This window comes from Vidua macroura, chromosome 33 (genome assembly GCF_024509145.1).
Source record: "Vidua macroura isolate BioBank_ID:100142 chromosome 33, ASM2450914v1, whole genome shotgun sequence".
NCBI classification, from domain to species: Eukaryota; Metazoa; Chordata; class Aves; order Passeriformes; family Viduidae; genus Vidua; species Vidua macroura.
Genome location: NC_071603.1, coordinates 779,587 through 799,564, shown reverse-complemented (window position 1 = coordinate 799,564; position 19,978 = coordinate 779,587). Strand labels below are relative to the sequence as shown.

At 64.5% G+C, this 19,978-nt stretch overlaps 1 protein-coding gene across 1 annotated transcript in view; it reads right to left on the bottom strand.

Moving 5' to 3' along the window:
• Nucleotides 1-19,978, bottom strand: part of LOC128820969 (neurexin-2-like) — a 36,854-nt gene that overhangs the window by 16,337 nt on the left and 539 nt on the right. Inside the window, 15 exon segments of the mRNA XM_054001822.1 lie at nucleotides 350-469; nucleotides 1,831-1,857; nucleotides 3,483-3,585; nucleotides 3,587-3,684; nucleotides 4,278-4,661; nucleotides 5,744-5,942; nucleotides 5,945-6,190; nucleotides 7,070-7,141; nucleotides 7,143-7,232; nucleotides 10,724-10,747; nucleotides 12,211-12,512; nucleotides 14,526-14,593; nucleotides 15,095-15,122; nucleotides 17,118-17,138; nucleotides 19,491-19,974. Of these exon segments, the coding sequence (XP_053857797.1) occupies nucleotides 350-469; nucleotides 1,831-1,857; nucleotides 3,483-3,585; nucleotides 3,587-3,684; nucleotides 4,278-4,661; nucleotides 5,744-5,942; nucleotides 5,945-6,190; nucleotides 7,070-7,141; nucleotides 7,143-7,232; nucleotides 10,724-10,747; nucleotides 12,211-12,512; nucleotides 14,526-14,593; nucleotides 15,095-15,122; nucleotides 17,118-17,138; nucleotides 19,491-19,974 (2,266 nt within the window).

Below are 19,978 nucleotides of genomic sequence, written 5' to 3'. Positions count from 1 at the left end.
CCTTCATCCCCATCCCATGGACCTTCATCCCTGCCCCATGGACCTACATCCATGTCCCCATGGACCTCCATCCATGTTCTCACAGACCTTCATCTCCATTCCCATGGACCTCCATCCATGTTCTCACAGACCTTCATCTCCATTCCCATGGATCTTCATCCCTGTCCTCATGGATCCCTATCCCATGGACCTTCATCCTCATCCCATGGACCTTCATCCCTGCCCCATGGATTTTCATCCCCGTCCCACCGACCTGCAGCCCCACTGGCCACGTCCCCATGGACCTGAGCCCCCCAGTGACCCCCAGAGCCCAGGCCAAGGTCCCCCCGCCCCGTCCCCGCGGTGTCACCTTCGACGGTGACGTTGTCGACGGCGAGCTGGAGGCTGCGCCCGCGCCGGGCCACCCGCACCGAGTGCCACTCGTTGTCATCCAGCCGCTGCCCCGCGAACAGCGTCTCAGGGCCCTTGCCTGGGGGCAGCGGGGACACCAGGGACACCGGTGACACCAGGGACACCGGGGACATCAGGGACACCAGGGACACCGGTGACACCAGGGACACCGGTGACACCAGGGACAGCGGGGACAGCGGGGACAGCGGGGACACCGGTGACACCAGGGACACCGGGGACAGCGGGGACAGCGGGGACAGCGGGGACAGTGGGGACACCAGGGACACCAGGGACACCAGGGACACCGGTGACATCAGGGACACCGGGGACACCGGGGACAGTGGGGACACCGGGGACAGTGGGGACACCAGGGACACCAGGGACACCGGTGACATCAGGGACACCGGGGACACCGGGGACAGTGGGGACACCAGGGACAGTGGGGACACCAGGGACACCAGGGACACCAGGGACACCGGTGACATCAGGGACACCGGGGACAGCGGGGACAGCGGGGACAGCGGGGACAGTGGGGACACCAGGGACACCAGGGACACCAGGGACACCGGTGACATCAGGGACACCGGGGACACCGGGGACAGTGGGGACACCGGGGACAGTGGGGACACCAGGGACACCAGGGACACCAGGGACACTGGTGACATCAGGGACACCGGGGACACCAGGGACACCGGGGACATCAAGGACACTGGGGGCACCGGGGACACCGGGGACACTGAGCACTCCAGTGACACCAGGGACACCAGGGACACTGGGGACACTGGTGACATCAGGGACACCGGGGGCACCGTGGTCATCGGGGACACCAGGGACAAGGAGACACCAGTGGCACCGGGGGACACCACCGTACTGGTGACACCATGGCACTGGGTGACACCAGTGACACCAGTGACACCGGGTGACACCAGTGACACTGGGGGACAGCACTGTACTGGGACACTGGGCCACCAGTATAGGTGACACTGTAGCAGCTGGTGGCACTGGGTGGCACTGGGTGGCACTGGGTGGCACTGGGACACCGTGGCACTGAGTGCCACCAGATGTTCACAGCTGGAAGCGGCCCAGGAGAGAAGCCGGGGGCACCGCCCAGGTGTGAACCCCTGAACCCACCTGTGCACCCCAAACCCAGGTGGGGGGGTCAGGGGGTCCCTGTGGAGGTTTTGGGGTGATCCAGAGGGTCTGGGGGTGTCCCCAGGGGGTGTCCCCAGGGGGGGTGTCCCCAGGGGGTGTCTCCAGGGGGTTTGGGGCGTGTCCCAAGGGGTGTTTGGGGGAGTTTTGGGGGTGTTCATGGGGGAGTTTTGGGGGTGTTCATGGGGGGTTTTGGGGGCCGGGTGTCCCAGGGGGGTTGGGGGGTTTGGGGGTGTCCCGGGGGTGTCCCGGGGTGTCCGGGGGTGTCCCGGGGCGGGGGGTGGCACTTACTGGGGTGACAGCCCACGCGGACACAGTCTGGGGAGAGAAGACACGGGTCAGGCCCTTCGCAGCCGCCGCCAGGGGGCGCCCCGGGGACGGGGGGGCGGCCGGGGGGGGCGAGGTGCCAGAGGGGGGCACTGGGAGGGACTGGGAGGGACTGGGAATGGGATGGAGGGACTGGGATTGGATTGGGAGGGAGTGGAGGGATTGGGAATGGACTGGGATGGACTGGGGGGAACTGGGAATGGACTGGGATGGGGTGGGATGGGACGAGGAATGGGAATAAGATGGGACTGGGAGAGACTGGGAGGGACTGGGAGGACTGGGAGGGACTGGTTTAGGGGGTCTCTGGCACCTCGCGGGGGGGGCACGGCCGCCCTGAGGGCCCAGCCCGGGGGATCCGGGGGGAATCCGGGGGGATCCGGGGGGATCCCACCCAGGGCTGGGCCCCCCCCTCGTCAACCGCTGCGGGGCGGGGGGGGCAAACGCCGGGACCCGGGGGGGGCCCAATCCCATGGGGGGGTCCCCAATCCCATGGGGGGGGTCCCCAACCCCTTAGGGGGGATCTCCAACCCCTTGGGGGGGTCCACAATCCCACTGGGGGGGTCCCCAATCCCATGGGGGGGGTCCCCCAACCCCTTAGGGGGGATCTCACCCCCCTTGGGGGGGTCCCCACCCTGCAGAGGACCTGCAGCCCCACGGGGGTCCCCCTCAATGGAAGGGGCTGCAGGAGGGGTCCCCGACCCTGGGGGGGTCCCCAATCCTCTGGGGGGGGCCCTCAACCCCTCGGGGGGGTCCCGGCGCTGTGCCCCAAGTGGCAGCGGGGGGGTCACGAAGGCCCCAATCCCGGTGGGGGGGGGGAAGGGGAGGGAGTCGGGGACACCGAGGTGGCTCTGGTGACCCCTCCAGGGCCACTTTGGGGGTCACAGGTGCGATTCTGGGGGTGCCTGGGGCACCGTTCTTGGGCCCTGGACACCATCTGGGGGTCATGAGCTGCTTGAGCAACTCTGGGGGAAGTTTTGGGGTCCCAGGCACCAATTTGACCGTTTTGGGATCGCAAGGACCAACCCAGACACAATTTGGGGAAAATCTTTAGGACCTGGACACTCTTTTTGGGGTCCTAGGCATGAACCTGACAATTTTAGGGTCAGGAGAAGTGACCTGGGCACCATTTTTGCGGTCCTGGCCATCATTCTGAGCTCCCAGGCACCAACTTCGGGTCATTTCGGGGCCATAAGCTGCTTTGGGGATGTTTTGGGATCCCAAGGATCAACCTGGACCATTTTTGGGGTCATAAGAACTGATTTGGGCACCAGTTTGGGGTCCTGAGCATCACTGTGGCATCCCAGGCACCATTTTGACCATTTTGGGAGGATCCCAGGCACCATTTAAGGGTCCCAGGAACCATTTTAGGGTCCCAGGAACCATTTTAGGGTCCCAGGCCCTATTTTGTAGTCTCAAGAACCATTTTAGGGTCCCAGGAACCATTTTAGGGTCCCAGGCCCTATTTTGGGCTCCCAGGCCCTATTTTGGCCACCCTGGGATGACCAGAACCGACTCGGGCCCCGTTTTGGGGAGGATTTCGGGGAGGTCTCGGGGACATTTCAGGGACGTTCCGGGGGTTCTCTGGGGGGCTCTGCGGGGTCTCGGGGGGGGCTCACCCAGGTTGAGGGTGAGCTTCATGCGCCCCCCGTCCAGCTCGAGGCGCAGGGTGTCGGCCGAGTGGCGCGAGGTGGTGGCCAGGACGAGGCCGAAGGCGCGGGGGGGACATGAAGCGCAGGGACACGTCCTCGGCCTCCGTCTGCTCGCCCGGCACCTGCACCTTCAGGTACATGCTGCCGTCATAGCTCAGCACCGCCGCCTCTGCGGGGACAGGGACCCCCGTCACCCTCGCACGGCCACCCCCGCTGTCCCCAGAGTGTCCCAGAGTGTCCCCAGAGTGTCCCCAGGGTGTCCCCAGGTGTCCCCAGGGTGTCCCCAGGGCTCCCTGGAGTCAGGACCCCACGGCCAGGTGAGCCCTGCCCTAGCTGAGCACCACAGCCTGTGGGGGACAAGGGACACTGCCACTGGGTGCCACCCCCCCGGGACTGGAGCTGTCTGGGGACCCCCATCTCTGGGGGAGTCACCTGTCCGGGGGACACCCAGGTGTCCCGGGGGGGGGGCTCAGGTGTCCAGGTGCTCCCAGGTGTCCCTGGGGACATCCAGGCACCCCCCCCTTCCCCCCAAGAGGGGACCCAGCTGTCCAGAGGGTCCCAATCCCCCCATCCCCCCTCCTCACCTGTCCCAGGTACCCCATGCCCCCCTCAGGTGTGACCCCCAGTCCCTGCCGTGTCACCTCGGGGGTCCCGTGTCACCCTCAATCCCCCCCAGCCCCCCTCCCCCGCCTCACCCAGGTGCTCGGGGGGTGCCACGCCCGCCGTGCGGCCCCACCCCCGCTGTCGCCGCTGTCCCCTCACCTGTCTCGCAGCGCGGCCCCAGGTAGCCGGTGCCGCGACAGTCGCACACGAAGCGGTTCCAGCCCTCGCGACACGTCCCCCCGTTCCGGCAGGGACCGCTGGCGCACAGCCGGGGGGGGTCCCTGGCACAGAGCGGGGCGACCCCCGGGGCCCCCCCGGTGGCCAGGAGCGCCCGCACGTCGCGGCTCCGCCCGTCCACGAACAGGTCCCGCACGCAGCCCACGAAGCCGAGGCGCAGCCCCGCTGCCCAGAGCTCGGGGGGCGCGGGGGGGCCGGGCCGGCCCTCGGGGAGCCCCCCCAGGTACAGCTCGGCCCCCACGTCCAGCACGTCCCGGTCCCCGCTGGCCAGGAACGGCGTGCTGCGGCTGTTCACCGACACCGAGCCTGGGGACAGCGCGGGGACGTCAGGGGACAGCGGGGACAGCGGGGACAGAGGGGACAGCGGGGACAGCGGGGACAGCGGGGGACAGCGGGGACAGCGGGGACAGCGCGGGGACAGGGGGGGATAGCGGGGGGACATCGGGGGGGACATCAGGGGACAGCGGGGGGGACAGTGCGGGGACATCAGGGGACAGCGGGGACAGCGGGGGGACATCAGGGGACAGCGCGGGGACAGCGCGGGGACATCGGGGGACAGCGGGGGACAGCGGGGGGACAGCGGGGGGACAGAGGGGGGGACATCAGGGGACAGCGGGGACAGCGCGGGACAGAGGGGGGACAGCGGGGACATGAGGGGACATCGGGGGGGACAGCGGGGGACAGCGGGGGGACGTCAGGGGACATCGGGGGGGACAGCGCAGGGACATCAGGGGACATCGAGCGCATGGTAAAGGGGGGATAACGGGGACACCCTGCCCCAGCAGCCCCCGCACACCTGAACTCCACCTGTACCACCCCCTGCACACCTGTGTCCCTTCGTGTACCCCTTGCACACCTGTGAATGCCCCCAAACCCTCTGTGCACCCCCCCTGCACACCTGTGGATCGCACCTGCGCACCTGTGACCCCTCTGTGCGCTCACACCCTCACACCTGCACAGTCCCTGCACACACCTGCACACACCTGCACACCCTGCGCACACCTCCACACCCCTGCACACCCTGTGCACACCTGCACACCCCTCTTTGCACACCTGCACACCTCTTTGCACACCTGCAGACCCCTCTTTGCACACCTGCAGACCCCTCTTTACACACCTCCACGCCCTGTGCACACCTCCACACCCCTCTTTGCACACCTGCACACCCCTCCCCGCACACCTGCAGACCCCTCTTTGCACACCTGCACACCCTGTGCACACCTGCACACCTCTTTACACACCTGCACACCCCTCTTTGCACACCTGCACACCCTGTGCACACCCGCAGACCCCTCTTTACACACCCGCGCACCTCTTTGCACACCTGGACACCTCTTTGCACACCTGCACCCCTCTTTGCACACCTGACGCCTCCCTCGCCCGCTCACCTTTGCGCCCGTCGCGCTGCACGTCCACGTGGCACCACTCGCCGTCGGTGACCTTGCGGGCGCTGGCGCGGAGCCGCAGCCCGGCCGCGCCCATGCCCAGCAGCAGGTACAGGTGCCCGTCCAGCAGCTCCAGCGCCAGGAAATCGGGGGGCGGCGGGGGGGGCCCGCGGGGGGCGGCGGCCGGGGGGTCGCGGGGGGGGGCCCTGCCCGAAGAGCAGGACCCCCGTTGGGCTCCGTGGTGCGGAAGTCGAAGGAGACGGAGCCGGCGCGGGCCGGGCGCCAGGTGGGCAGCGCCAGGTGGGCCTGGGGGGTGGCGAAGGTGACGGGGTCCAGCGCCGGGGGGGGGTCGCAGTGGAAGAGCAGCGCCCCGTGCAGCGTCACCCGCGCGTCCCCCTCCTGCGCCAGCCGCGACAGCTCCAGCTTGAAGTCGTTGTTCTTGTAAACCACCTGGGGGGGGGGGGACAGGTGAGGTTGGGGGGGGGGGTTTGGGGGTGCCCAACAGCGCGGCGCGACCCCCCCCCCCACCCCCCCCGATGCTGCTGCCCTGCGGTGGCACCTGGAACACCCCCGGGGGACACGCACAGGTGAGGTGGGGACTCGTGGGGGTCCCCAAAATGTGACCCACAGCTCCTGGGGACACGCACAGGTGAGTCAGGGTCCCCAAAATGTCACCCACAGCTCCTGGGGACATGCACAGGTGAGTAGGGGGTCCCCAAAATGTCACCCACAGCTCCTGGGGACATGCACAGGTGAGTAGGGGGTCCCCAAAATGTCACCCACAGCTCCTGGGGACACGCACACGTGAGTAGGGGGTCCCCAAAATGTCACCCAGGGTCCTCAAGGTGAGTTGAGGACTTGTGGATGTCCCCAAAATGTGACCCCTGCCCCAGGGACACACACAGGTGAGTCGGGGGTCCCCAAAATGTGACCCACAGTCCCCGGGGACACACACAGGTGAGCTGGGGGGCTCATGGATGTCCCCAAAATGTGACCCAGAGCTCCTGAGGACACACACAGGTGAGTCGGGGGTCCCCAAAATGTTACCAACAACTCCTGGGGACACGCACAGGTGAGTCGGGGGTCCCCAAAACGTGACCCACAGTCCCCGGGGACACACACAGGTGAGCTGGGGGTCCCCAAAATGTCACCACACCTCCTGGGGACACACACAGGTGAGCTGGGGGTCCCCAAAATGTCACCCACACCTCCTGGGGACATGCACAGGTGAGCTGGGGGGACCCAACCCGAGCCCCCCCCGGCCCCACCACCTGCACCGCTCCCCAGGTGAGGGTTGGGGGGGGGTCCCCGAGCCCCCCCCAGACTCACGTCCTTGAGGCAGCCCATGAAGTTGTTGCTGACGGGGGACCCCGGCAGGTCGGCGGTGTTGGGGGACCCCCCCCACGTAGAAGAAGTCGTCGGAGCCCAGCATGGTGAAGTCCTCCTGCGTGTAGCCCGTGGTGGTCAGGATGCCGTCCACCGAGATGGTCACCTGCGGCACGAGGGGCACCTCAGCGGGGACCCCCCCGCGGCCGGGGCACCCCCAAAACTGGGGGAGGGGGGGACACGGTGGGGGGGGGGGGGAGCGGGGGACAAAGGGGGGGATGGGTGCGGGGTGATGGGGGTGATGAGCGTGGCGGTGACGGGGACAATGAGGGTGAGGGTCGGGGGGGATTTGGGGTCACCTGGGGGGGGGATAAAGAGGGGGGGTCACAAGGGCACCCCTGGGGTGGGGGTGGGGTGAAACCCCCTCCCCCCAATATCTCCGGATGAGACGGGAGGAGCCCCCCAAGGACCCCCCCCAGGTGAGAATGGGGTGTGGTGACACGGGGGTGACACGGGTGGGGTTGACACGGGGTGGAGAGGGGGCGACACGGGGGGTGACACAAGGTGGGGAGGGGGTGACATGGGGGTGACACGGGGGGGGTGACACGGGGGGGGGTGACAAGGGGGGAGGGGGGGGGTTAGTAACGAGTTTTGGGGGGTCCCGGGGCAGAAGAAAGCTCAGACACAAACGCGGTCGTTAGTGGGGGCAGCGCGCGGGGGAGGGGGCAGCGTGCACAGGTGTGCCGGGGGCGTGCACAGGTGTGCCAGGGGCGTGCACAGGTGTGCCAGGGGCGTGCACAGGTGGGCAAGCGCGTGCAAAGGGAGGGGCGGGGCGGCGTGCAGGGGGACCCCGGGGGGACGGGGGCAGCCCCGCGGCTGCTTGCACGCGTGTGAGCGTGCACACACCTGCACACACACCTGAACACACCTGTACTCACCTGCACACACCTGCACACACACCTGCACACACACCTGTACACACACCTGCACACATACCTGTACACACCTGCACACACCTGCACACACACCTGAACACACCTGAACACACATCTGTGCACACACCTGAACACACACCTGCACACAAACCTGTACACACACCTGAACACACCTGCACACAGCTGTACACACCTGAACACACGTGCACACACACCTGTACACACACCTGCACACAAACCTGTATACACGCCTGTACATACACCTGCACACACCTGTACACACCTGCACAAAGCTGTACACACCTGAACACACCTGCACACACCTGTACACACCTGCACAAAGCTGTACACACCTGAACACACCTGCACACACCTGTAGTGACCCTTGCACACCTGTACGCGCACCTGAACACACCTGTACACACCTGCACACACAGCTGTGCTCACAACACCTGTACACACCTGTGCACACCCTCCCATCCCTCACCTGCACATGCACACCTTGAGGGACACACCTTTACACACCTGTGCGCACACACACCTGTACATACACCCGTGCACACCCGCGGCGCACACACACACCTGTGCGCACCTGTGCACACCTGCACACGCCCACCTGTGCACAACTTTACACACCTGTGGGCACACACCCCTGTACAAACCTGTTCACACACACCTGTACACACCTGTGCACATCTGTACACACCTTTACACATCTGTGCACACCTGTATATACACCTGTGCACACCTGTGCACGCACACCTGTACATGTACACACCTGTGCACACCTTTACACACCTTTAAACACCTGTGCACACCTTTGCACACCTGTGCACACCTTTGCACGCACCTCACACCCTCTGACGCCCCCCCCAGCCCCTCCCCCCGCGGCGGGGGCGGCCCCGGTGCCCCCCTGGGGGGGGTGGGGGAGGGGAGGGGAGGATGAGGAGGGGTCGTGGGGGTGGGGGAGGGGCCGGTGTTAGTCAGGCCGTGCGAGGCGCGTGCGGGGGGGGGGGGGAGGGGCGCAGCCAGCGGGGCCCGACCCCAGCCCGGGGGGGGCTTGGGGGGGGTCGTGGGGGGGGGGAGGGGCGGGCCCCGCTGCCTGCGCGGGATTTGGGGGAGGGGCGGCAGGGGTGGGGGGGGGGGAGAGGGGGGGGGAATGGGGGAGGGGCGGCAGCTTGTCCTGAAAACGCCGTTTCCATCCTCGATTTGGGGAGGGGGCACCCCCGGAAAAAAAAAAAAAAGGGGGGGGAAAGTCACCCATCCCCCACCCCCCCCCCCCCTTTGGGTCCTGACACCCCCTCGGGCGGGGTTTTGGGGTGGAAAGCGGCTGGTTTTGGTAAAAACGGGGCAAAAATCCAAAGGAGTCGCCCCAAAAAGGGGAGGGGGGGGTGGGGTCCCACGTCCCCTCCGTGAGTGACAGCTGGGTTTTTTGGGGGGAGGACCCCAAATTTTGGGGTGGTTTTGGGGCTTGCGGAGCCGCGCTCAGCAAATTCTCCAAAATCCCGGGAATTCGCCCCAAAATGAGGCGTTTGGGGGGGGGGTCTCCATCCTGCCCCCGACCCCCGCCGCGTTTTTTTGGGGAAATGATGGAGAATCAGAACCTTGGCTGCTTTGGGGGGGGTGGGATTGGTACCGAATTGCTCCAAATCCCAAAAAATCACCCCCAAAAATTGGATCTGGGACTCCACAGAAGTTCCCAGGGGAAAAGGAGCCCAGCCCGGGCTGGATTTTGGGGTGAAAGCGGCGTGGTTTGGGGACCAGGAGCTGCGGCTACGCCCTGGATGGTGTGTGGGGGGAAAAAAATTGTCCAAAATGTCTAAAATTCATCCCAAAATAGGGGAGTGGGAGCCCACATCATCCCCTTGGGGAAAATCTGCAACTTCTGAGCTCGGCCTGACCTTTTTGGGTGGAAATCAGTCGGTTTTAGCACTGGGGATCTGCAGGTGTTGGGTTTATGCAATCACCCAAATTCCAAAAAATTCCCTAATTCACACCAAAACGAGTTGGGGACGTGGGGGGGGGGGGGGGGGGTGGGACCCCCACATTGTCCCCATGGAGAAAACCACACCCTGAAAAAGGGGTTTTTTTTTGGGGGGGGGGGGGGAACCCAGCTATTTTTGGCATCGGGGAGGTGATGCTCCGCCACAGGATGGTGGATGGGGGAAAATTGCCCTAAATCCGTCAAATTCATCCCAAAACAGCGGGAGTTGAACCCTCTTGAGGAAAAATATCACCGTCCTGGCCCCAGATAAGGATTTTTTTTGGGGGGAGGGGAAAACCGCTCGTTCTGGCACGAGGGAGCCGCAGCTCAGCCGCAAGACGGCAGCCGGGTGAAAATTGCCCAAAAAGCGCTGAAACTCACCCCAAAAACGGGGTCGCAGATGGGTTGAGGCGCCACCTCACCCCCATGGAGCATCACACGCCCCCTCAGCGAGGATTTTTGGTGGGGTGGGAGGAAGAGGAGGGTGGGTGGGGTTGGGGGGGGGGGTAGAACCAGCTCTCGTTTATTTTGCCATGAGCGTGGGGGCCGCGGGGGGGGGAGGGGGGGAGAGCCGAAGCTCGGCCTGCGGAGATGGCGGATGGGTGAAATTTTTTTTTTTTTTTTTTTTTTTTTTGCCCAAAATCCCCCGGATCGGCCCCAAAAGGTCGGGAGCGGGGCCACGGCGAAGCCAAGGAGTAACAATAGAGTGATAACTACCAGGTAATGCAGTTTGTTTACCATAGCGTGTCCGATCCCTGCGTGCTGGCGGCGAGAGAAGGACAAAACACAAACGTGACGTTTGGGGGGCGCTTGGCGGGGGGGGGGGGGCGCGGGTTTTTTTTTTTGTTTTTTTTTTTTGTTTTGTTTTTTTGGGGTTTTGGGGGTGGGGTGGTGGTGGGGGTGGGGATTTGGGGTTGTTTTTGTTAAGGGGGGGCCCCCCCAGGATTAGTGGGGGACGGGAGGTTAGTGGGGGGGGCCCCGCGGGCGGGGGGGGGGGGGAAGCGTGTTAGTGGCACGCGCACACACAGGGGGGAGGGGCGTGGCACGAGGAGGGGGGTGGGGGGTGGGGCGTTGCACGGGAGGGGGAGGGGCGGCGCCCACCTTGTGGAGGGGGGGGGGGTGGGGAGAGAAGCAGAGAGTTGTCAGAAAAGGGGGGGGCGGGGGAACCCCCGAACTCCACCGGTCACCCCCCCGTGGGGGGTGGGCAGAGACCCCCCTCCCCCTCCTCGTGTGTCCAGTGCTCCCCAGTTTGGGAGGGTCCATGGAACCAGTGCTCCCAGTTGGGGAGAGAGAGATCCTGCGGTCGGTGCTGCCGGCGGGGTGGTTGAGCAGCATGTCCAGTGCTCCCAGTGCTCCCAGTTGGGTGCTCGAGCAAGACACCCAGTGCTCCCAGTGCTCCCAGTTGGGTGGCTGGCCAATGTGTCCATCACTCCCAGTTGGATGGCTGACCAGCACAACCAGTGCTCCCAGTTGGGGAGCAGACGGAGGAACCCATTGCTCCCAGTATGCCCAGTTCTCTGGTTTAACCAAACACCCAGTGCTCCCAGTTGGGGAGCTGATCAAGGTACTGGTGCTCCCAGTTGGGTGGTTGATAAAGACACCCATTGCTCCCAGTGCTCCCAGTTGGGGAGCTGATCACGGCAATGATCGCTCCCAGTGCTCCCAGTTGGGGAACTGGCCAGGACCAACCCATTGGGTGGCTGCCCAGTGCTCCCAGTTGGGGGAACTGTCTGAGAAGACCCATTAGGTGGCCACTCAAGGCTCCCAGCTGGGGACCTGTCAGTTGGGGGACCTGCCCAAGGCCTCCCAGTGCTCCCAGTTAAGGAGCTGAGCAAATCAACTATCGCTCCCAGTTGGGAAGCTGCCCAAACCAACTGTCGCTCTCACTGCTCCCAGTGCTCCCAGTTGGGGAGCTGCCCAAGCCAACCATCACTCCCAGTGCTCCCAGTTGGGGACCAGCCCAAGGCTCCCAGTGCTCCCAGTTGGGGAGCTGCCCAAGCCAACCATTGCTCCCAGTGCTCCCAGTTGAGGACCAGCCCAAGGCTCCCAGTGCTCCCAGTTGGGGAGCAGCCCAGTGCTCCCAGTGCTCCCAGTTGGGGAGCTGCCCAAGCCAACCATCACTCCCAGTGCTCCCAGTTGGGGAGCTGCCCAAGGTGACCCCTGGAGCGGTCACCCAACGCTCCCCAGCACCCGTCCAGCCCTCCCCCCTCCCCTCCCCGCCGTACCTGCCGCAGGTTGCGCGTGACGCGCACGTGGTGCCAGCCGCCGTCGTGGAACTTGCCGTTGACGGGCTCCACCAGCGCCTCGAAGGCGCCGGCGCCCAGGTTGATGACGAGCCACACGGCGCCGGCCTTGAGCGACAGGTTCAGGAAGTCGGCGGCGCGGCCGGTGTGCAGCAGGAGCCCGTGGCGCTGCCGCGTGCGGAACGCCAGCGCCAGCTCGTCCGCGCTGCTCTGCACCGGCGACCGCGACACGTCGTAGCAGAAGAACTCGCTGCCCCGGAACGTGGCCACGTACTCGGCGCGGCCTGGCGGTGGGGACAGCGGGGACGCGGTGTGGGGACGTTGAATGGGGACGTTGGCAAGGAGGGTGTGGCCTTGGGGGGGGGGGTGTCGGTGGGAGCTGGCGCCAGGGGATGGGGAGGTTGTGACAAGGAGGTGTCATGGGGACGTCATCAGGGGGACGGTGTCATGGGACGGTGTGATGGGGATGGTGTGATGGGGACATTGTCATGGGGTCATTATCATGGGGATGTTGTGATGGGGACATCATCAGGGGGACATTGTGATGGGACGTTGTGATGGGGACATTGTGATGGGGACATTGTGATGGAGACACTGTCATGGGGACATTTTCATGGGGACATTGTGATGGGACATTGTGATGGGGACATTGTCATGGAGACATGATGGGGACATGGTGATGGGGACGTCATGAGGGGGACATTGTGATGGAGACATTGTCATGGAGACATTGTGATGGAGACATTGTCATGGGGACATTTTCACGGGGATGTTGTGATGGGGACGTTGTCATGGAGACATTGTCATGGGGACATTGTGATGGAGACGTTGTCATGGGACGTCATGGAGACATTGTGATGGGGACATTGTGATGGGGACATTGTGATGGAGACGTTGTCATGGGGATGTTCTGATGGGGACATTGTGATGGAGACGTTGTCATGGGGATGTTGTGATGGAGACATTGTCATGGAGACGTTATCATGGGGACATTGTGATGGGGACGGTGTCATGGGGACGTTGTCATGGGGATGTTGTGATGGGGACACTGTGATGGAGACATTGTCATGGAGACATTGTGATGGGGACGTTGTCACGGGGACATTCTCATGGGGACATTGTGATGGGGACGTTGTCATGGGGACATTGTCACAGGGACATTCTCATGGGGACACTCTCATGGGGACCGTGAACCAGGGATGTTGGCAATGGCGACTTCCCAATGAGGACGTCATCATGGGGACAGCGCAAGACGGACCTTGTGATGGGGACATTGCCATGGGGACATCCCAGAGGAGACCTGGCACCAGGGACATGGCAATGGGGACTTTGCAACGAGGACCTTGTGGTGGGGACATCGCAACGGGGACTTGCACAGGGACGTTGTGATGGGGTCACTGCCACCGGGGACACGGCGAAGGGACTTTGCCATGGGGACCTTGCCGTGGGGACTTCGGCATGAGGACACTGCGATGGGGACCTTGCACAAGGGACCTGGCGCCACGGGACGTCACCACGGGGACGTCGCCACGGGGACATCACTGTGGGGTCTTGCACCAGACCTTACGTGGGGACATCGTGGTGGGGACGTCGCGATGGGGACCCACCAGCGGGACCTTGCGTTGGGGGAGCTGCCAGTGGGGACATTGCTGGGAGGGGGACGCTGCCCCAAGGACCTCGAGTGGGGACATGGGGACGTCGCCGTGGGGACGTTGTGATGGGGACATCGCAACGGTCACCTCACCACGGGGACATTGTTGTGGGGTCCCAGGTGAGCGTGGGGGGGGTTGGGGGGTCCTGGGGGTCCCAGGTGAACATGAGGGGTTTGGGAGGTCCAGGAAGGTTCTGGGGGGTCCCAGGTGTGCATGTGGGGTTTGGGGGGGTCCTGGGGTGTCCCAGGTGTGTTTGGGGGGTTTGGGGGGGTCCTGGTGTCTCCCAGGTGTGTGTGGGGGGGTTTTGGGGGGTCCTGGTGTCTCCCAGGTGTGTGTGGGGGGGTTTGGGGGGTCCTGGGGAGTCCCAGGTGTGCGTGGGGGGGTTTGGGGGGTTCCTGGGGTGTCCCAGGTGAGCATGGGGGGGGGGTTTGGGGGGTCCTGGGGTGTCCAGGTGTGCACAGGTGTGGGGTTTGGGGGGTCCTGGGGTGTCCCAGGTATGTGTGGGGGGTTTGGAGGGTCCTGGGGCGTCCCAGGTGTGTGTGGGGGGTTTGGGGGGTCCTGGGGTGTCCCAGGTGTGTGTGGGGGGTTTGGGGGGTCCTGGGGTGTCCCAGGTGTGTGGGGGGGGTCCCGCTGACCCTCACTGACCTTTGGCCGCTTGCTGGATCTCGCCGGCGCCGCGGCCGGGCCCCCCCTCGGCGACCTCGGCGGGCCCTGGGGGAGGGGCGCGTCAGGGCGGGGCCCAGGTGCGCACAGGTGTGCACAGGTGTGCACAGGTGTGCACAGGTGTCCCCTGAGGGGGAGGCACTCGCACCCCACCCCCCCCATCACGTGTTGGTGCAAGGGGACCCTCGGTCCTCGTGCAAGGACCCCCTCCCCCACCCCGTGCAGGGACCCCCCCCGGCCCCCTCCCCCTCAAGGAGGGGGGTGAAGGACCCCCAGACCCCTCCTGCTGTGGGGGGAGGGGTTCGGACCCCTCCCCCCGGGCCCTCGTGCAAGGGGTCACAGCCCCCCCCCATCCCCCCCCCCTTGCACGAGGGGCCGCCCCCTCCCCTCCCCTCCCCCCCCCCGTCCCCGTGCGAGGCGGCCGCCCCTCCCCCCGTGTCGCACGAGCCACAGACACGATGGGGGGGGGATGGGGGGAGGGGGGGGTGGGGGAGGGGCGAGGATGATGAGGGTGATGAGGGTGGGGAGGGGCCCGAGGGCGCGTCTTTACCTGGCCGGTGACTCGCAGGTGGGCGGGACCTGGGGGGGAGGGGAGGGGAGGGGGAGGGGCGTGGGAAAGGGGGGGGGGAGGGGCGGTGAGAACGAAAGCAAAAGTGGCGGGAAAAGTTTGGGGGGGAAAAAACGGGAAAGTGGTAAAACTCTCGGGGGGAGGGAGGGAAACGGGGCGAAGTGGAGGGAAAAGGGAAATTGGGGGAGGAAATAAAAATAATGCAAGGAAATGAAAGGGAGGGAAATGAGAGAAAGCGGGGAAATGGGGAAAAAAAGGCAAAACCAGAAAAAAGGAAGAAAGGAAAAGGAAGGAAAGGAGGGAAAGGGATGAAAGCGGGGAAAGGGAGGAAAAAGAGGAAAAAAGTGAAAAGGGTCAAAGCAAGGGAAAGGAGGAAATTGATAAAAAGGGGGAGTCAGCAACACAAGGGAAAAAAAGGGAAAAAAAAGTGGGGGAAAAGTGGGGAAAATTAAAATAATTCTAAAAGGGAAAATTATCGAAGAGGGAAAATAAAGAAGAAAAAGAGAACAAAGGGAAAGGGGAAAAAATGAAGGCGAAAAAAAGAACTCTGGTATAAAAATGGGAATATTCAAAGTATTTATTGAAAGAGGGAAAATAATTTCAAAAGGAAAACAATGATATAGGGAGATAATGATAAAAAAGGAGAAAGCTATTAATTAACAATGGAGAAGTACAAGAAAAGGAAAAATAATGAACTGGAAAATATCTTTAAAAGGGGAAATATCTTAAAAAGTATAAATCCATTAAAAAAGGGGGAAATAATCAAAATGAAGGGAAAATCACGAGAAAAGGAAAAATAATAAAATAAAAACTATGAATTAAAAAGGGAAAATAATCTAAAAAAAACCCCGGAAAATAATGAAAAAGCCAAAACAACGGGAAATGTTAAAGAAAAAACGGGGGGAAAAAAGGAAATAGTAAAGGAAAAGCGGCAACATGGGAAAAATAGGGGGAAATGGGGATGAAAGAGAAATTAATTTAAAAATATAAACATAAAAAAAAAAATCAGAATTAAAAAAATTAAAAATTAACCAAAAACCCAAAATGACCGAAAGGCCCGAGCGGCCCCGGGGGGGGGGGGGTGGGGGGGTGGGGGGGAGGGGCCCCGGGTGGGGGAGGGGCCCCGTCACAACTTAAACCTCCTTTAACTTGTGACGGCATCGGGCGATGCCGGGGGGGGGGGGGGGGGGGAGGGGAGGGGCGGGGACAAGCGCGGGGGGGGCGGGGACACGCGGGAAGCGCCGCCCCTCCCCTTCCCCCTCCCCCCCGCCGCCTTCCCGCGGGTTTTTCCCCTTTTTCCGAGTTTTTTCGGGGAAAAGCGGGGGTGGGGGAGGGGATGAGACACGGGGGGGCGGGGCCGCCCCTGGCGCGGGGACCCTCCCCCCACCCCGGGACCCTCGTGCGGGGCACGTGGGGGGCAAGCCCCGCCCCTCGATCTGGCCACGCCTCCTCGAATAAACCACGCTCCGCCCTTTTCATGCCCTCGTGCAAGCCCCGCCCCTTGGGACTGGGCTCAGCCAATCCAGAGCGGCCTCATCGCTCCCTCCTCCCATTGGCTGCCGCGCTGCTGTAATTTGCATATCTCTGCCCCCACCCCATCGCACACGCTTCATTGGCTCGGCGCTGCCGGTTTCATTTGCATATCGGCATCCTATTGGGCCCCCAGGGGAGTGACGTCATGGCCGGGAGCTGCGGGTGCCGCCCCTCGCGTGGCTCCGCCCCCTGCGTGAGCGTCACGGGAGCCACGTGCTCGGCACGAGCGCCAAGCCCCGCCCCTCACCGCTATTTTGCATAAACCACACCCTCTGACGCCCAGGCCACGCCCCTCGGGACCCCCCCCCCCCCACACACACACACCTGCAGCCCCTTGCACCACACCTGGGTGAGACCCCGCCCAGCCCCAGGTGTGACACGGGGCTCTGCACGGCCACACCCCCAAACCCCCCCAAAAATCCCCCCAAAATCCCCCAAAAATCCGCCCCGCCCCTTGCACCCCCCGCACTCACCTTCCACCGCGGGTTCTTCCTCTGGGGGTCCCGGGGGCAGCGGGGGGGGAGGGGCAGAGGAATTAGTGCCCAGGACCCCCCACGTGTGTCCCCAACCCCCCCCATCCCCCACCCCGTGACCTCGAATTGACCTTGGGGGCGGGGCACAGTGGGGAGAGGGAGGGGTTTGCACGCCCCGCTGTGATTTTGCACGCCCCGAGCTTCGTCCTGGTGGGGATTTGCACACCCTGAGCACACCCCACATCGCTCGCCGGCACCCCATAGCACCCCACAGCGACCCCGCACCCTATGGGGCACCCCATAAGGTCTCAGCACCCTATGGGGCACCCCATAGCACCCCACAGGGACCCTGCACCCTAGAGGGCACCCCATAGGGTCTCAGCACCCTGTAGGGCACCCCATAGCACCCCTCAGGGTCCCAGCACCCTATAGGGCACCCCATAGCACCCCACAGGGACCTGCACCCTATAGGGCACGCCATAGGTCTCAGCACCCTGTAGGGTGCCCCAGAGCACCCCTCAGGGTCACAGAACCCTATAGGGCACCCCACAGGTACCCAGCACCCTATAGGGCATCCCATAAGGTCCCAGCACCCTATAGGGCACCCTGTAGGGTCTCAGCACCCTATAGGGCACCCCATAGCACCCCACAGGGTCCCAGCACCCCCTGGCACACCCCGTTGTGCCCTGCCTGCACCCCACGGGCGCCATGGACCCTATAGGGCAGCCTATAGGGATCCCACAGCCCGCAGGGCACCCTGAAGGGACCCTGCACCCCACAGGGCGCCCCACAGCACCCCAGGGCCCTCCCGGTCCCCCCGGGTCACCCTCCAGTCCCCCCCGTTCCTGTCCCCCCTCAAGGACGTGGCGGGAGCATCCGGCAGTGCCGTGACAACCGTCGCCAGGGAGACAGGCCCGGGCGTCTCCATGGCAACGGGTACCCAGCCCCGGCGGCGCCATGGCAACCGGCCCTGGCAACACGCCCGGAGGATGCTGTCGCCACGGTGACACCGGTGGTTGTCCCCGGGTCCCGGGAACGTGTGCGAGGGGCGTGTTGGCACGAGGGCGGGGTGGCACGAGAGACCCCCCCGGGCCACGCCCGGCTGGCACTGTCACCGTCACCATCACCGTCACCGTCACCGCGGGGACACCCAGCCCACGCCGGGGCGTGCCATCGCACAGGGGCGTGCAGGTGTGGGGGACAGGCGGGGACACGAGGGCGCGTGGGGACACTGGGGGGTGTGACATCGTGGGTGGGGCTGGGGTGTCCCCAAAGCCCCCCAGCAGGGTCACCCCCCAGCCACCTGTGTCACACGAGGGCACACACGGGCACGAGGACATGCAAAATGGGGGTGGGTGAGGACACTGAGGGCGTGAGGGTGGGGGGACACCGGGGGGACAATGGGACATGGAGGGACATGGGGGTCATGTGTGGATGTGCAACATCCCAAGGGTGAGGAGAGACAGCAGACACGAGAAATGGCAGCAGGACACGAGGACACCAGGTGACACGAGAACGGTGACACCAGGAGGACACAAGGATGGGTGACATGAGACGGGTGACACCAGGAGGACATAAGGACGGGTGACACGAGAACGGGTGACGCAAGGGTGGGTGACACCAGGAGGACACAAGGACCTGGAGAAACACACACGTGGTGGTGTGAAAGGACACGGGGTGACACAATGGCAAGAGGACAGAGGGACGTGTGACACCAGGAGGACACAAGGACACAACGCCAGGACAACACAGAGGAGACACAGAACCCCAGGGGGGTGGAAGAACACGGGAACACCGTGACACGAGGACAGCATGACACAAGGACAGCGTGACACGAGGACAGCGTGAACACGAGGACAGCGTGACACGAGGACAGCGTGAACACGAGGACAGCGTGACACGAGGACAGCGTGACACAAGGACAGCGTGACACGAGGACAGCGTGACACTGACCAGCACCACGAGGAGCACCCAAGGCCCAACGCCACGAGGACGTGGGGATGTGGAGGACACGGTGACACGAGGACGTGCAAGGCCAAGAGGACACAGAGAAGCACAAGGACACCCAAACCAGGGATGGAGAAACGCAAAGCCACCCAAGGCCGTGAAGGAGGACACGAGGACATGGGGACACGGAGAAACACAGCCATGAAGATGGACACTCCGCGGAGACACGGAGAAACACCAGGAGGTGACAACAGAAGGACATGCAATGCCACGGAGATGGGGAGGGCCTCAAGGACACGATGACACCGAGACGTGGAGGTGCCCAAGGCCGTGACGCCATGGAGAAACACAAGGAGATGAAGCTCCCGAGCTGATTCTGCGCCCAGCCCACCCCTCCCAGGCCCCCTGACCCCGCTGCGCCCTCACCTTCCTCGCAGAAGGGCCCGCGGTGGCCGGTGCCGGCGCAGTCGCAGCGGGGCTCCCCACGGCGCAGGGTGCAGCGGCCGCCGTGGGCGCAGGGCGGGTGGTGGGCGCAGCGCTCGTCCCCGTCACCCCGGACCCCCTGGGCGCCCAGCAGCGCGGCCGGCGCGTCGCCCACCCGCAGGTCGGCCACCCACCCGCGGAAGGGCGGCTCGTACTTGACGGTGCTGAGCGTCAGCGCCGAGAGCCGCACGTCGGGCGGGATCCCCCCGACGAACAGGTCGCTGGCCACGGCCATGTCGGGGCGCTTGGAGCGCACGGCGGCCGCCCGCGCCTCCCCGTCCACGGCCAGCGCCGCGTGCCGCGCCTGCCGCGTCAGCAGCACCGCGTGCCAGCGGCCGTCGCTGACCGGCGCCGGCGGCTCCAGCGTGGCGGGCTCGGCGCAGGCGATGGCGAAACGCAGCCGCAGCCGCCCCTCGGCCACCAGCAGCTCC